Below are 16997 nucleotides of genomic sequence, written 5' to 3'. Positions count from 1 at the left end.
GGGGGGGGCGGGTGGGCAGCCATCACAGAGGAGGGTGGCTGTGGTCCAGGCCAGAGGAAGCATTTGGTCTGTGTGTGGCCCTTGCCCACCCTGCGCCTGGCCCAGGTTCTAGAGGCTTGGGGGCCTGGGACCTCTCATCCTATGCCCCTGATGACGGCATAGAGCCAGATGGCCTGGATTCAATTCCAACTCCACCATTTCCTCATGGTTGACCTCAGGCAAGTTACTCCCCTTCTCTGGCCTTGATGAACCCACAGGGACCACAGCCATGCTTGCTGCGCAGGGCTGCTCTAATGTTGCAGGAGCAGGTGCATGTGAAGAGCTGAGCCTCATCTTCAGATACCCCTCACGCTATAGGAAAGTTTGTATAAACAACAGTGCAAGCAGGCACAAGGGAGGCCGAGCAGATGCCAGAGTGGGCGGGGGCTGAGAGGCTGCGCCAAAGGGAAGGGAGTGGCCCACAGGGACTGAGCTGGCAGGACACTCGTCTTCTCTCCTTGGCTTTCTCCATCCTGGTATTAGAACCTTCACCAAAACCAGGAGCACTTGAGAAAACTCCTCAAGAGTCTCCGAGAACACAGAAGAAAATCTTCCTGGACATTTTTGAAGCCCCAGCCAGGCCCGGCCTCCCCACCCTTCGTCAGCTGTGGCCTAAGATCACACCTGCCGAAACGTGTCTTGACACACAGCCCCATGCAACTCCAGCAGTGGCCTGGGTGTGGAGGGACAGGCTAAATCTGGGGAATGTGGCATGAGGTCACTTGCATCTCAGAACACAAGACCCGGCAGGCATCCCGTGTGGGGTTCTAGGCTCTGTCCCTCACGGGGCCAGCAAAGAGGAGTTTGTGGGGGGACACAGACACACACAGCCTAGAATGTCCACTATCTCCTACGTGCCTGTGACACTGAACCCCAGTGGATCTTCCACTCCCCAGGGAATGGGTGGGGGAGACTCTCTGGATCGGTGGGCCTCTGATGGCAGGATGTGGGCAGGGGATGCCGGCTGTCCCAGGAAACCACAGTGCTTCTTCATGGAAGACAAATCATGCTCTTCCACAAGGCATCAGAACTATTTGGAGAGAGGACCCAGCAAGGAGGGGAAAACACACTATTTTGGAAACTCGGGCTAAAAACCCTCCTCGGTCACAGTGCTCGACTCTGTCTGAAATGGTGAGCACATGTGAGCTGGGGCAGGAGCAGGCAGCACGGTCCCCAGGTGAGGCGCTGTCCCTACCCAACACTGGGCACTGGGACAGGTGAGCACAGCGAGGCTGGCTGGGCTGCCCGAGGCTGCCTGCCCTCCCCATCACCCCCACAGGTCCCTGCTGCATCATGCATGGTGCTCGGCACAGAAGTGAAAAGGGAGGAGAAGAGGATGTGACAGTTTCCAAGGTGGTCAGGAGGTCTCTTCACCCAGTGTCCTTGCCATGTGAGAGAACAGTTCCCAGGGATGCTACCAGTGGACCCTCTGCAGGACTGAGGAGTCCCAGTGGCTCATTCTCCTCACTTGGGTCCCCTGCTGCTGTCATTTTGGAGGACTGTCTCCCCTCAATGTGGCAGCCCCTGCAGGGACCCCTCTTCTTCTTGCTGCTGCCCAGCCCAGCACCTGGTGCTCTGTCCTGCACAGAGGACGTTCTCTTGACACAGGAAGGCACTCTCCCACTTCCCCCATGGCCCATCTCGGAAACATCTCTTCTTTGTCCTCAAAAGTCTGTCACCAAAATGCAAATTGAAACCACAGTGAGAGACTATCTCACACCAGTCAGAATGGCTATTATTAAAAGCCAGAAACTATTAGATGCTGGTGAGGCTGCAGAGAAAAGGGAATACATATGCTCTGTTGGTGGGAATGTAAATTAGTTCAGCCACTATGGAAAGCAATTTGGAGATCTCTCAAAGAACTTAAAACAGAGCTACCATTCTAGCCAGCAGTCCCATTCCTGAGTATATATCCAAAGGAAAATAAAGTGTTTCACAAAAAGAAAAAAAAACCTGCCCCTGTATGTTCATCGCAGCACCATTCCCAATAGCAAAGGCATGGAAGCAATCCAGGTGCCCATCAGTGTGGACTGGATAAATAAAACATGGTACATATACAGCAAGGAATACTACACAGTCATAAAAAAGGACGAAATCATGGCCTTTGCAGCAGCATGAATGCAGCTGGAGGCCATTATCCTAAGCAAATTAACACAGGAACGGAAAACCAAATCCGGTGTGTTCTCACTTATAAGTGAGAGCTAGACATTGGTACTCATGACTGTAAACCTGAGAAGAACAGACACTGGGCACTGTAAAAGGAAGAAGGGCTGAAAACGACCTATTGGGTACTATGCTCGTACCTGGGAAATGGGATTCATCATACTCCAAATCTCAGCGTCACATGCAGTATGCCCCGTAACAAACCTGCACGTGTACCCCCAAATCCAAAATGTTGAAATTATTTTAATATAATAATTTATGGTACAATATGGTAAAAAAGAGAGAGAGAGAACCTCTCACCCCTTTATCCAGGCTTTGATAAGTAGCTGGCATTTTAGGGCTGCATGGGAGGTACCGTTTAATTCTGAGAATGACCTTATGAGGTGGGGAACCACAGTGGCCCATTTTACAGATGGGAAAATTGTGGCATGGAAAACTGAAATGACTTGCAAAGGTCATACAGCCTGTGGGTGGACAGTTGGGATTTAAACCTGGTGTCTCTGCAGTCTGTGCTTCTGCCCCCTGCCCCCTACTGACTTTCATAAATGGAGCAGCGCCATGGCCCTGTGCCTGTGGGAAGAACAGAGCCCTTTCCACTCAAACAGGCAGAAGAAGAGGTCCTCAGGGGATGGACGGTTGAGGCTCCATTGTGGAACCCCAGACGCTGCGTGTCCCAGAGCAGGGCCCGGCCTTGCTGGCGTCCATTCCTGTGCCTGGGTCTCTGGCTATCTGCTTCTGTTCTCTCTTGCAGGTGTCCACCCCCCAGGGTTCCTGACCCTACCCCTGGACAGTGACCCCTTCTCAGACTCCAGTCGGGCCGGACTCTGTAAACCTGCTTCCGCAATGGGTGGGTTGTGAGTGCTGGTAAGACCTGCCAACATTCAGCTGCTCTGTCCTCTCCATGCCTGGCCGGCCCGGCCCATGCCTGTTCTTTTCTCCCCTGTGCTGCCGCCGCCCGTGGCCACCCCTCTCCTGAACTTACCGCCACTCAGGTAATGAGGAGCCGTGGGTGCAGCCAGCCTTGGAGATGCCGAAGAGACGGGACATCCTAGCGATCGTCCTCATCGTGCTGCCCTGGACTCTGCTCATCACCGTCTGGCACCAGAGCACCCTCGCACCCCTGCTTGCGGTGCATAAGGGTGAGGACACACGCATGCCATGCCTGCCCAGCTGGGCCTTGGTAGTGACAGTGACCACAGCTGACATGCAGGGGTTCTTGCTTGTACTCACTAAGCAGCTAGGAGGAAGCACCGGACCATCCAGGCCCCTTCGTGAGACTTGCACCCCTGTGGGAATGGGAAGCTAGTGGAAGCTACCACACAGTTCAGAGAGGTCCAGGACGGTAGGTTGGCAGACACTGAGACAACCACCTTGAAAGAAGAGCTTGTCACTCTCAGCACCCAAGAGGAGGGGGCACACCGTGCCCCTGGGAAATGCTGGCGTCTGAGGTGGGAAGTGGAGGGAGTGGGAGGCTTTAGTGTGGTTTTGGTAGGAAGGGAAGTGGTTTTCATAGGAAGGGAAGGGCAGAGCACTGTCAGCAGCTGAGCTGGCTCAGAATTGCATAGTTTGAAGAATGTCAGTGGGTTTAGGATATGGGCGTGGTTTCTAATTGTCTGGTATCACCCTGGTGTGGTAGGGGCTTGGGTGGGAGAGCTCCAGAACGGTGGTGGGTGTGAGCGCTAGATCAGGTAGTTTGCATATGAAAAGTGTGTTTGCAGGCAAGGTGTACACCGTCACTAGGAGTTAGCTAGTCCTGGGAGGGGCAGTCCCTCCCAGATCTGCAGGGCCCCCAAGATGTCAACGCATCTTAAAATACAGAACAACTTAAAAAACACGCATCATTAATACACACACACACACACAGAAAAACATGCGTACACAACTTCACATGCCATTTCATGACATGCAAGGAAAGCGACCATTCTGAAGTGGATGGTCAGGGAGGATTTCTGGCCTGCAGTGTGTTTTAAACCCTTCACAGGGAGTACAGTGTTTGCCTCTCTTCTTTTCCTGCGCAAGAAACCCTGGTCTAGTGCTACCTGGTGGAAATAGGGCTGGCGAGAGGAAAAGTCCCATGAAGAACTAGTGGAAGAACTAAGGGTAGAATCCCCTTCCCCTGGCTCTGGCTCCTGAGTTGCCTTTCCCTCTCACACAGAGCTCTCCACACCCAAACCTGCCATGCACCCCACAGCTGGCTGCCCCAGCTCTTCAGCACTTTGTCTCAGGCTCTCTTCTGCCCCCTTCCCCACTTACATGCACAGACTCAACACGTGGGGTCAGGCAGCTGCTGTCCGTTTGCAGTGTGCATGATATTTACCTGGCAGTGTGATAAACAAGGCACCCAAGTCCACGCAGAGAGAGGTGGTGAGTGCCTGTAACCCCAAGATGCAGGCAGTGTCCAAAACTCACAGCCTGAAGTCATGCTGCTCCGCACAAATGCCAGGTCCTGCAAACCCCTAGCTGTTCCTGCAGCTTCCATGAGGAAGGGCCGAGCTCAAGGTGGCGGCAGCCGACGGCCCATGGCCGCCACTTAGCGCCTCTCTTCCTAGCATCATCCTCTCCTCCCAACTCTAGCGCCTGTTCTCAGTGCTTGTCAGTTTAGAATCGTTGTTGTCTTGCAAATACATCACTCCAGAGGGGTTAAAGCTACTATATATAAAGCGACATGATATCGTGTCGATTGCTTTCTTGGCAGAGCTCCAGCGCTGGAGACGTCAGGCTGTTTGCTAAGCACTGACGGTGCTGCCTGCGGCTGGGTACTTGGCACTCTGTCTCTCCAGAGCATGCCAAGAGCGAGCGAATGAAAGCTGCCACTGAGTGAAGTTAGGGTCACCAGGAGGCCGTTAGGACCCAAAATTGCAGACACCCTGAAGCCAACGGCAAGGGCAGAGCCCAGGAGCACAGGCAGTGGCTGTGCCCTAATGTCTGGGGACTTTCCCAGGGCACAGGTCCTCTGTGGGCTTGGGATGATTGAGGTGACAGAGAGCTGGACCAAATGGCTCTAAACCTCCTCCCAAAGCCTCAGTTTTCAATACTTCTCATAGGATAAATTAAGCCTTCTATCCAAGTCAGAACCCTAGACACCCATCCCACTTTCTTCCACCTTGTTCTTCTCGCAGTTTGACTCCAAACTCCTGTAAGCAGTCCCCTTTGAGTGACTGCATCTGTGCTGGTCACCTCCCCCGGCCCTCAGAAATTGCTGTGTGCCTTGTGCCATTTGCCCGTGAGAACTCCTGAAGAGCCGAGAGCAAGTCTCCCGGGTCTGTTCATATGGTCTCCATGCCAGCATCCCACACACCCCGCATGCTGCTGATGACAGTGGTGGCCAGAAAGAGGCAGCAGAAGAGCTGATGCCCAGGGTCCTCCCCTTTGGTGTGACTGGCTCGTTCTGTCCCCACTGATTGCCTGAAGCCAGAAGGAAGCAGAATTGGCCACTGCCCTTCCACAAGAGAGGAAACTGCCTGGCGGTGCTCTCAGCCCTTAGCAGGTGTCGACTCATTAATCCACGTAATAACTTGCTAAGTTCGATGCTATTATTAGCCCCATTTTACAGTCGCTGAAATTGAGGCACCAGAAGCTAAGCAGTTTGCTCAAGGCATAGGGTTTGTAACGGCAGAACTGGGCAGGGGCTCAGCCCAGGCGTCGGAATTTCTTACCTTTACCACCCGACGGTAAGCTAGGACAGTGAGGGCCACACCGTCATTGGTGCCTGAGCCCTTCCGATGGAAGGAATGAATGGAGAGAAGGGATGCATGGAAAACAAGAATCCCAATGGCCATGATTTCTCCTCTTGCTAGGACTGCTAGATCTACATTTATCTTGACAACTATGGGCAAAACCCACAAGAATAAAATGCACTTAAATAGGAAGTTCAGCACCAAGATGCAGAGAATGCCTTACATAAGGCCAGGAGGGAAGAGGCCCCACTTGACAGGAGGGCTTGAGAACTCTGGGGAGCTGCCTCAGGCTCCTGCAGGCCCGCAGTATGCTCTGGCTGCTGCCGCAGTGGTGCGGCCCTGGGGCTTTGTGGCCCCCACACCACAGTGGGACAGTGCCACGTGCTCTGCTAGCCCAGCCCTGTGCAGAGCAGTGTGGTCAGCTCCCTCCCGATGAGGAGGGCTAGGGAGGGGAGGGTAGGATGCCGTTTCATAGGAAAATCAGCACATTTAGGAACTGAGGATGCCGTCTTGGAATATGGGCAGCTGCACTCCAATAGCTAGAGGGCTGCAAAGGTGGGAAGGAAGAGGTGATTTCTGTGTCTTCAGAACTAGGACCCTCACAGAGAGGATTCCAGGGCTGCAGGTTTCAACCTTGGAGCTACCAGGTCCAAGGCAGGGGTCTGAGCAGCCCCTGCGGGGGAGGAGAAGGGTGCCCTGGCAGGGTGGGTGGCGTCCGGCTCTGAATCCGGGGCCACGGCCAGCGCGCTCCTCCCCACATCGCCTGTCTCGCAACTCCGCAGATGAGGGCAGCGACCCCCGACGCGAGGCGCCGCCCGGCACCGACCCCCGAGAGTACTGCATGTCCGACCGCGACATCGTGGAGGTGGTGCGCACGGAGTACGTGTACACGCGGCCGCCGCCGTGGTCCGACACGCTGCCCACCATCCACGTGGTGACGCCCACCTACAGCCGGCCGGTGCAGAAGGCCGAGCTGACGCGCATGGCCAACACGCTGCTGCACGTGCCCAACCTGCACTGGCTGGTGGTGGAGGATGCGCCGCGCCGGACGCCCCTGACCGCGCGGCTGCTGCGCGACACCGGCCTCAACTACACGCATCTGCACGTGGAGACGCCGCGCAACTACAAGCTGCGAGGAGACGCCCGCGACCCCCGCATCCCGCGGGGCACCATGCAGCGCAACCTGGCCCTGCGCTGGCTGCGCGAGACCTTCCCGCGCAACTGCAGCCAGCCCGGCGTGGTGTACTTCGCGGACGACGACAACACCTACAGCCTGGAGCTCTTCGAAGAGGTGCTGCGGGGGTGGAGGGCGCCCGAGGAGGGGTTGCGGGTGTGGAGGCCGCGCAGGGGGACACCGGGAGGCGGAGCCGCGCTGGGAGCGGGGCAGGCAGCAGAGAGCCAGGGAGAGGGACAGAACTGCGGGTGCAGCATCCCCCACACGTTAGGGGGAAGGCAGGTGGCTCTGGAGCCCCGAAACCCTATTCTTGGCCCTAGAGGTGTCCTCTGAATGGGTCTGTGAGTAGGTCATTCTCCGTGACTACCAGAAACCTCTTAGGTGGAACAGTGGGAGCCGCCTGAGTATATGGGCTGTGTTAGTCTGTGGGAGAAGGGGAGTCATTTCACACTCTAGAGTGGGGAGGGAGAAAGCAGCAGCAGGGCCATGTTGAGAAGGTGAAGACCAGGCCGTCTGAGAGGTCAGGTCTCGCCAGCAGCCCAGGGCAGGTTCTCCTCAGGTGCCCAACCCGTGGGACAGGGCCCTGGGGGCAGGGCTATACTGGACCCCCTGGGTGGCCTTGGCTGGCCACGGGCATAGAGGTTGCTGAAGGATGTCGCCTCCCATGGGCACGGGAGTCCGTCCACATCTGCAGCGCGGGCGCCCTGACTCTGGACCCCCCACTTGTAGATGCGCAGCACCAGGAGGGTGTCCGTGTGGCCCGTCGCTTTCGTGGGTGGCCTGCGGTACGAGGCCCCACGGGTGAACGGGGCAGGGAAGGTGGTCGGCTGGAAGACGGTGTTTGACCCCCACCGGCCATTTGCAATAGACATGGCTGGATTTGCAGTCAACCTGCGGCTCATTCTGCAGCGAAGCCAGGCCTACTTCAAGCTGCGAGGTGTGAAGGGAGGCTACCAGGAAAGCAGCCTCCTTCGAGAACTTGTCACCCTCAATGACCTGGAGCCCAAGGCAGCCAACTGCACCAAGGTGAGACCCTCCGCAGCACTGACAGCTGTGACGCACGTGTCTCCAGCACATCCAGACCCTCCCTACAGATCGGGAGATGGAAACAGAGTCCTCAAAATAGCCTGGGCTTTCTGAAACCCCCTCCCAGGAAGGCCGTTGATCACCTGTAAGGCAGTGACACTGCGGACAGGCAGGGAAAGGGAGAGCAATGGCCACCAGGGAGTTATAACCTCCCACAAAACAGCTGTGCTCCAGGACCTCCCTGCTGAGCACTCATGCGCACACACATGCCTACGCATGCACACATGTGCACACATATGCAGATGCACACACATGCACTTGCACACACGCACATACACACATATGAACATGCAGACATATGCACACACACACACGGGAAGTCTTGGGGCTTCTCTTTTCTGTAGCTCTCGACTTCCCATTTCCAGCAGGTATTCTGAAGGCATCACATGTACAGACAGCAAAAATGACGGCATAGTCTAGTGCCACAGAAAATAAATAAAAAAACAGTTGAGAAAATCTTGATGGAACAATTGAAAAACTCTTGAAGGAAAGGGAGGGGCAGGAGAAATGTTTACACGGTGTGGGAGGGAGCAGGGAGGCAGCAGAGTGAGGTCAGGGGCCTGTCCCACCATGTTTTGCATCTCTGGGCACACAGATCCTGGTGTGGCACACACGGACAGAGAAGCCAGTGCTGGTGAATGAGGGCAAGAAGGGCTTCACTGACCCCTCGGTGGAGATCTGAGCTTCAGGATGCAGGTACGGGCATGACGAGGGTGGGCCACACGCTGGGCAGGGCGGCACCAGGTTGGGCCAAATCAACTGTCTCATGCTTTTCCTCTTGGGCTTTCACTGTGGAGGACAGGGCAAATGTGGGCAGGAGGGGAGGGCCTCACCACGGTCCCCTTCCCACTGGGCCACCTGAAAGTCCCCAGGCATTAACTTTCTCTTTTTTTTTTTATTTTTTTTTTTTTGAGATGGAGTCTCGCCTCTGTCACCCGGGCTGGAGGTGCAGTGGCCCGGATCTCAGCTCACTGCAAGCTCCACCTCCCGGGTTCACGCCATTCTGCCTGCCTCAGCATCCAACGAGTAGGGCTGGGACTACAGGCGCCCCGCCACCTCGCCTGGCTAGTTTTTTTTGTGTTTTTTAGTAGAGAGCGAGGGTTTCTCAGCCGTTGTTAGCCAGGATAGTCTCAATCTCCATGACCGTCATGATGCCGCGCCGTCTCGGCCTCCAAAGTTGCTTTGGGATTACCAGCTTGAGCCCACCGCGCCCGGCCCCAGGCATTAACTTTCACCTGCAAAGTTGGGTCCTTCTCTGCCACCAGACTCTTCAGAGGGTCGGCGCTTGCAAAGCACCTTGCTGATTGTTCTGCTGGCAGTGACGCCTGCACCCCATAAGGCACTGCCATTCAGACTCTCGCTGGCCAGGGTCTGTCCCCCCAAGTCTGCCTCTTCCCCTGTGGATTCCTTCACCACATGGCCATGGCGAGGACTCACGGACTCGCTGCTCCACAGCCGTGAGCCACGGCTGTCACAGTGAGAGGCAGCACAGAGTGACAGCGCAGACCCGAGCCCGCCTCAGCTCCCAGGACCCCTGCTCTTCACTGTTTGACCTGACTTGACTTTTCTGGGCCTCAGTTCTTCATCTGTGAAGTAGGTTGCTGAGGGCACCAGAACAGTTCATGGCACATAAGTCACATCAGTGTGGCTATTTTTATTCTAGTCTTTCAAGGCCTCTCTGGAAGTAGGCCACAGGATCCACCTACACTTCAGAGGCAAAGAAATGATGTTGAGAGAAGCTAAGTGAATGGTCCAAGGTGACACACTGACACGAGTGAATTGTGCTGGGTGGTTGGCAAAGCCAGGCATTTTCAGGGGCTTTTCTGTGATCTTATTCTGTCTCTTCAAAGCCGCTGGTACTCCTGACTCCCTGCTCTAGGTCATGCCAAACAGAGGTTGGGGCCTGAGACAGACATTTGTCCTTGTGCCCTGGAGCTAAGCAACAGCTTCTGTATTGTGTCTGCATCCCCCTGCCTGCAGGGGACCACAGGGCATCACTCAGTCACCTTGGCCAGTGCCACTTAGAATGTGTCTGTACAGAGCCTCACTCCTGCCTCCTGCACTCACTGGGCCCTCACTGCCCTCACTGGAGCACCTTCCCCACCTGCCCCCCACAAAGGCCCCCACAGGACCTGGGGGCCTGGGCTTTGCAGAGGACCTGGTGGCCCTGCCTGGCCGTTCCCTCTCCAGCCCCATCCTCAGCTGACACCTCACTCATTCCTCCTCTCCCCTCACAGGAGCCTCCTCCTCAGACCCTGTTCTTGGCCTTCCATCCTCTCCCCATGGCTGATGGTCCCTCCAAGGCCGACTCCTAAGGAATCACCATCACCCTCCTTTCTATTCTGGGGGCTTCTGAGAGAGCCCAGCCTGATGCCACGACAAAGGACAGAGAATTTAAGCACAGAAATCCCAGATCTGTTGTTCTCTCCAACCAGCGTGACCAGGGCCCGAGAGACCTGATGGCCAGGGTGGGGTATCCAGCACCAGCCAAGCCGGTGCTCCAGTGCACCTCCCCAGAGCTCCCTGCACTGACGGGGCTGCAGGAGCAGGCGCAGTGGGCACCCACACCGGTCCTGCAGTGATGCGGGGCGGGAGGGAGATGAGAAGACCCTGCAGTCAAGTGGAGCATGGCCCTCCCTGGCTCCCTGTCCCTGGGCCCAGCACTACCACACAGGACACCCAGCCAGGGAATTCTGAAGACCAGAGAGCAGCCCACGGGCATCATGAGTGCTCTGCTCCTCTCCTCGGTCCCTGCTCTTCCCGAGAGCTGCCCCCAAATCAGACATACCTCTGTGGCTCTCCTCTGGTTCATGTTTACAGAGCATAAGGCCGTCTTTGATCCCAACAGGCACCCAGCCCTGCATGGGGGGGACCTGGGCCTAATAGGCACCCCCTGTACCTCAGGCTGTGGCAGGAGCAGAGTCCCCTCCTACGGCCCCTTTCTTTACCCCTTCTCCTCCAGCACTGGCAAAGGGGTGGGCTCTAGAGACAGCACAGGTCACTGCCTGACCTGGATTAAGAACCCCACGGCCCCACTGTCCACATACTGCCTCCCCACCGCCCACCTCGGCTGCTAGGCCCATCATCTGGACTGGACTGGGGAGGGAAGGCGCCTTTTCCTGTAGCTCTTCAGAGCCACAGACCTCAGGGTGCAGTGAGCCTGTGGTGGGCAGTGGGCAAGGTGATGGGCGGTGGGTGGCGTGCAAGGTGGGACCTGCTGCAGCCTGGAAAAAGGAGGGAGGCCGAGGCCAAGGCCATTCCCTAACTCTCTCCTGCCCCTGGTCTGAGGAGGAGGGACTCTGGAGTAGCAGAGGGACTGGGGAAAAGGGGGCAGGGGCTGGTGGGACACTGAGCAGGAGGGAGGCCTGAGCACACTGCTTTGGAAATTATTCTAAACACAAAAAAGGGAAAGAAAATGTTACTTCTCCCTAAGTCGGGAGCATGCAAAGCTAGCCCACCTCATGTCCAGCTGTCCACTTTCCACCCTAGAGAAAGAACAGTGTGTCTCAAGTTGCTGCCCTCCCCAGGCCTCCCAGGCCCGCTGGAAAGGGCTCTGACTCCCCCTGGCCGGCCGGGCTCTCTGGTGGTGATCTGGCTCATTCTCCTGCAAGTCAGAAGCACAATTTTCCCCCCAAGTGGAGGAAAAGGAAAGGGCCCCAGCCTACTGAAGAGGTGTTTATTTTTTAACTAACAGCCTCCCACCCCATTAAGACTCACCAGGACAGATCTGAGGGCCATTCAGAACCCACTCCTGAGTGGGTGGGTGGGTGGGACTCAGTCCAGAGACCTAACATTCAGAATAGAGCATTGGTTGCCTGTTTTGAGATGGATTTAATCTCCCACAGTATTCATGAGACCATCTGATGGAATCAGATCCCTGAGCCACCTTGCAGGACGTTTTCCCCAACCTCTTACACCCTGAATGTTGCTTTGGAAACCAAGCCCTTGAAAGCAAGTGGGGTGGCATGGGAGAGAAGGGAGGAGGTGGGCACAGGTGGTGAACTTATGTGTGGGCACTTGACTGCCTCACTCACAGAAGCCAGCCCTGAGTGCCAAGGTCAGCTTGGCTGGTCTGAGGCCACCTTCTTAGCCAAAAACCCAGAGTTCATTTTCAGGAAATTGATAATGAACAACAAAATGGGGACTTCTTTTGGCAGATGCTAGGTCCGTTGTTCTCACCTAATATCCTCTTTTAGCTGCATGTATATTTATTTATAATTATAACCCTGGTGGACTGCAGCCTTCATCCTTGTTGGGAATGAGTTTGTTATAAATCAGAAACGGGTCCATGAGGACGACTGTTTTCCAAACCCAGTCTGTTCCCTGCTCCTTCGCTGGCAAACCCCACCACACAGGAGTGAGGCCAGGGGCTAGGAGTTCCAAGAACAGAGGCTGGGGTGAGGGTGGCACCCAGGCAGCTGCATCTGGTCTGTTTTTATTTAACTGTATTTAATTTGCTTTCAAAATTAAAAGTCAAATACAGTTTTTAACAGTCCTAATCCTCTTCAGCCCTGCCTTATTTTACTCTCATTTATTAATTTAGCTACCCAACAAGTATTTATCAGGTGCCTGTTATGAACAGGCTTTATTCTAGGAGCCGGCACACAGCAGGGAAAAACAAGGCTCTCGTTTTCACAGAACTGACCTACTGACGAGACGAGACAGGCAATGACGAATACATGTTATTCCAGATGCAATCTGTTGTATGGAGAATGAGGCTGAGTTGGGGAGACAGAGGGTAACAGTGGAGACGGGTCAGTGCTCTGTAGGGTGGCCAGAAAGGCCTCCCTGATAAGGTGACATTTGAGCAAAGCAGCAGCACCCTGACATGCAGCTCCCTGGGTCCAAGAAGAAAGAACTGTCCAGCAGGTGGAGCAAGCGTTGCTTATAGATCAGCAGGAAGGCTCAACCGGCTGGGTGGGGGCTGCTGGGGCAACGGCAGTGAGGGATGCGGTGGGCATGGAAGGAGGGAGTCCACAGGCATCAGGTGAACCTAGAAGGCAATGGGGGGTCCAGTATGGAGGACTAACATAATCTATCCATCTCTCAGAACTGCCCTGCTCCTGCACGGAGGATAAATGGAGAGGGCAAGGGCAGGTGGAGACATGGCTCCTGCAGTCATCTAGGCCAAGATGCAGTGGGCTGAGTGGGGCATGGGGCTGGGGCAGACAGAAGCAGTCAAATTCTGAACGAGTTTAGGAGGCAGAGCCAGGAGGATCTGCTGCTGGACTGGATGTGGGAGATAAAGAGAGGAGTCCAAAATAGCCCAAGACACAGAACAGCACTGCCGTTTCCAGATACGAGGCTGCGTGCAGGAGGGGTAATGTGGGGAAACGGAGTTCTGTGTCAGGTGCCTGTTAGACACATGCAGAAGAAAAGGAGCCCCCACACGCCTGGAGCTCAGGTGCAGGCCAGTATCGGCAGGCGCAGGTGTCGAACCTGTTTACAAACCACAGGCGTCACGGGTGAGACCCTGTGCAGTGAGTGTGGACAGAGGAAAGAAACAGCCCAAGGAGTGGGCCAGAGACCCCCAGTATTCAGAGGCTGGATATGAAGAGAGATTCTCCAAAGAGACCTAGATGAGGTCATACCACGTGGAAGATATGGACAAATCTTTAGTCAACGCTGGAGAATAAGCTCTGCCAAGAGGTACTCTGATAGAGAAGCCGAGCAGTCAACTGGCAAAAAAGAAGGGCAAGAATAAGCAGCTGGTGTAGGAAGACCTCACCTTAGGAAACCACAGTGTGTCTTGCTCAGGTCTGCGTGGAACTGTGATCCACTCTACAGGAGGATTTGCAGGAAGGTTCACTTCCATTTGAGTTCCATCACTTTCTGACGGAACCCAGCTCATACACAGCTTTGCAGAAGCACACACCCAGGTAAAGCAGGGCAGAAGACCCTGCACCTGGCTCAGGCCACACCCAAGTAGCCCGGGTCGCATCCACATCTCAGCTCCATGCCTGTCGTTCCAAGGCAGTTCCAGAAGAACTGGTGAGTTTGGGCAAAACCAGGGACTCTGCCTCATCTTGTCCCCAAGCCACTGTCCACAAGCTTCCCTTTAACAAGCTCCATTTAATAAGCCCTTGACCTGGCTCAGCTGCTGGGCTGTACATCACGAATGTCCCCTGCACCTCCCCCTGGGCAGCCACACACAGGCAGCAAGCCTGCTGGCCTCTGAGCTCCACGGCTCGCCATCCCACAGCCCACCTTCACGGGGCTCCCAGAGCTCTTGCCGTGCAGGGGTGTGTGTGCTACTTGACTTTCTGTTACTGGAGATAATTTGGTTTTGGCAGTAGATGCCAGATGTAGTTTGTGAAGCAAAACTCAACCCTGCAGTTAACTCATATCTAGCGCCCTTGACTGCCTGGCAGATTCTTACCCCCGCCCACCAGCATGAGAATGAATTTGCATTTGACCTGTCCTCTCCAGGGCGCTTCCAATCCAGCAACATTTGAAGGGGAGTCGGGGTCAGGAGGGGAGTATGAGGCCAGGATCATGGCCCACCCACCCCAGGGACGGTCCCCGTCTGGACCCCCGAGCGGCAAATGGGGCCCCATGGGAACCTGACCGAGAAAACGAAGCTCTCACACAGCCTTCCCCTCTGGCAAGAGTGGCACACATGACTGGAGACTGTCACCAGAGGGGGTGTGATTCAATGCTACAGCTTTACTGCAACTCAGGACAGTGAGCCCGAGCCAGGTGTTGGGCTGACCCCCAGAACAAGGCTCAAACACGGATGTGGACACACTGCGGAGGAGGCTGCTCTGCCCCTGCTGCTCCTGCGTGGGAGGTGGACACACTGCGGAGGAGGCTGCTCCTGCGTGGGAGGTGGACACACTGCAGAGGAGGCTGCTCCGCCCCTGCTGCTCCAGCGTGGGAGGTGGACACACTGTGGAGGAGGCTGCTCCTGCGTGGGAGGTGGGGGGCGGGGGCCACTGAGCTGGGCCTTCTGTCCCTCCTTCCTGGATATGCAGATATGGGCCATGGCTTCTGCCAGGATGCACATGTCATCCTCACTGAACACCAGAGACACTTACTAACTCAGGAAGACACAGGGCTGAGGATTTCTGTGTCTCCGGCCCAGCCTGTCACCCTGTGGGAAGCAGCAAGTGGGAAGGGAAAGGGGAAGTCACATGTTTCTCACGCTGCGTTCCTTCCAGAATCCCAAAGAAGGCTCAGAAGGTTGTGAAGGAAGAACAGAGTCAGCTCAGGTGAGACATCCCCTCCCCACCCACTACATTGGTGACACACCCAGGATTTCGGGGATAAAAGGCCATGAGGGATGTGACCAAGCCTCCCAGGAACCAGCAAAGAGCACGCCTGAGTCCAGCAGATGCTGGCAGGGCTGTGACTTCCGGCGCAGGGGCACGTTTCAGCACTTTCTCTGAGGGCCAAAGGCTTGGCGGTCTGACTAGCTGCTCCCACCCTGGAGACCACCCTGGAGACAGCCCGACAGCCTCGGCACAAGAGCAGGGCTGCAGGAAAGGCATCATTAACAAAGCCAGGCCCAGAGCCATCCCACCTTTCCCTGCAGGCTCAGGGTTTTGAGCTTAGGTGGGAGCAGACTGTAGCCCCCAGTCCCTGAGGTTGCTACTTAAGGAGACGCCTTTGCAGGGGAGGGGTGGGGCAGCAGCCACCAGGCTTCAGGTCAGGAGGCAGCGGCAGTCTCCCACGGGCACCAGCAGGAGGGGGTGCCACCGCTCACTTAATGTACTGGTTCCTGCCCAGGTGGGGGGTTTCCGTGAACTGTAATGCAGGGCCCACCATCGTCTCCTCAAAAATGATGACCTGTGGAGAGAGGGCCCAGCTGGGAGGGCAGCTGAGGTCTGTCCTGGTGCCAGGGGAGGTGCTGAGAGGTGGCAAGGTCAGAAGGAAAGGGTTTGGGAACCAGGCTGGAAGGGACAGGGACCAACAACTCGTCCACAGCGAGGAGGAGGGAGGAAGAACCCACTGACATGCCCTCCACCCTGAGGGAAGGCTCCCTGGGAGGGCAGGTGGGTGGGGCATCTTGGGGAACAAGGGGCTGGAAGCTCCCACCTGGTTGATTCCGCTGCTCAACCAGGGGCCTGGGAGGTACAGTGTCTTCTGGGGTCCAATGTTCCAGTAACGTCCAAGGTTCTGGCCATTGATGAATACAACCCCCTTCTCCCAGCCCTTGAAACAGAGTGGGAAGGGTGTTCATCTACCACAAGAGCCACAGCAAAAGTGGAGGGAGACATACACCATGCGTGCTGCTCTCAGGTCCAGGAGACCAAAGCGAGCTATGTCTGGACAGCCATGAGGGTGAGCAGGTGGGATGCTCTATTTCCGGTGCCCCTAGTGCCACTGCCACGCCTCTCAGGCATGGACCCCAAGCTCAGACTGCACGTGGGAAGCATGAGGTGGTTCCGCTGTGAGCCCACTCCCCTGGCCCAGGGAGTCCCCAGCGGCCCTCTCAGACCCTCTGGGCACAGAAGCCACCAAGGGCTCTCGCCAAGCTCATGTGGCTCAGAGCCCTCCACGGCGAGAGGGACGCAGGAGAACCCAGCAGGGAAAGGGGGTTACCAACCTCCAGCTTCAGAAAGGTGTCACAAGGGGTGGAGCTGATGGACAAGCTACCCAAGAAGAAAGCAGGCAATGTGGGTGTTTCTGGGAGGGAACTCCATTTGTCCAGGCTGAACCTAAGGACAGAACACAGGGCAGGAGATGGAGGAGGACCTTCCCTAGATCTGGTCCGTCCTGCAGCTAATTCCCCATCCATGGCCCCCCAACCCTTAACCAGGACACAGAATGGCAGCAGGGTAGGATGCAGGGAATTCCTAGTCTGCAAATGTGGCTTCTAGCGCGGGTGCCACCCCTCACCTCAGCCAGCCCCACCC

The 16997-nt window shown here is 56.2% G+C and overlaps 2 protein-coding genes across 6 annotated transcripts in view; one reads left to right on the top strand and one right to left on the bottom strand.

Annotated features, from left to right (window-relative positions):
• Positions 1 to 12638, top strand: part of B3GAT1 (beta-1,3-glucuronyltransferase 1) — a 31796-nt gene extending 19158 nt beyond the window's left edge. For 4 of the 5 annotated variants that reach the window (XM_017872186.1, XM_017872184.1, XM_017872187.1 and 1 more), the window contains 6 exons: positions 2954 to 3049; positions 3195 to 3341; positions 6662 to 7170; positions 7783 to 8079; positions 8735 to 8835; positions 10377 to 12638. In XM_017872186.1, coding sequence (XP_017727675.1) covers positions 3046 to 3049; positions 3195 to 3341; positions 6662 to 7170; positions 7783 to 8079; positions 8735 to 8821 — 1044 coding nt within the window. In that variant the 5' untranslated portion in view covers positions 2954 to 3045 and the 3' untranslated portion in view covers positions 8822 to 8835; positions 10377 to 12638. Of the gene's footprint in view, positions 1 to 2953; positions 3067 to 3194; positions 3342 to 6661; positions 7171 to 7782; positions 8080 to 8734; positions 8836 to 10376 lie in introns of all 5 variants that reach the window. The other variant, XM_017872188.1, reaches the window with a different exon arrangement.
• A 2150-nt stretch (positions 12639 to 14788) lies between these two features.
• LOC108529670 (beta-galactosidase-1-like protein 2) overlaps positions 14789 to 16997 on the bottom strand; it is a 46461-nt gene continuing 44252 nt past the window's right edge. Inside the window, exons 20-22 of the mRNA XM_017872134.1 lie at positions 16688 to 16799; positions 16177 to 16293; positions 14789 to 15927 (exon numbers count right to left, since the gene is read on the bottom strand). Of these exons, the coding sequence (XP_017727623.1) occupies positions 15841 to 15927; positions 16177 to 16293; positions 16688 to 16799 (316 nt within the window). The 3' untranslated portion in view covers positions 14789 to 15840. The remainder of the gene's footprint in view (positions 15928 to 16176; positions 16294 to 16687; positions 16800 to 16997) is intronic.

Source organism: Rhinopithecus bieti, unplaced genomic scaffold (assembly GCF_001698545.2).
Source record: "Rhinopithecus bieti isolate Rb0 unplaced genomic scaffold, ASM169854v2 scaffold_6481, whole genome shotgun sequence".
Lineage (NCBI taxonomy): Eukaryota > Metazoa > Chordata > Mammalia > Primates > Cercopithecidae > Rhinopithecus > Rhinopithecus bieti.
The sequence above is the reverse complement of the archived record's forward strand: the minus strand, read 5'-3'. Positions and strand labels throughout refer to the sequence as shown.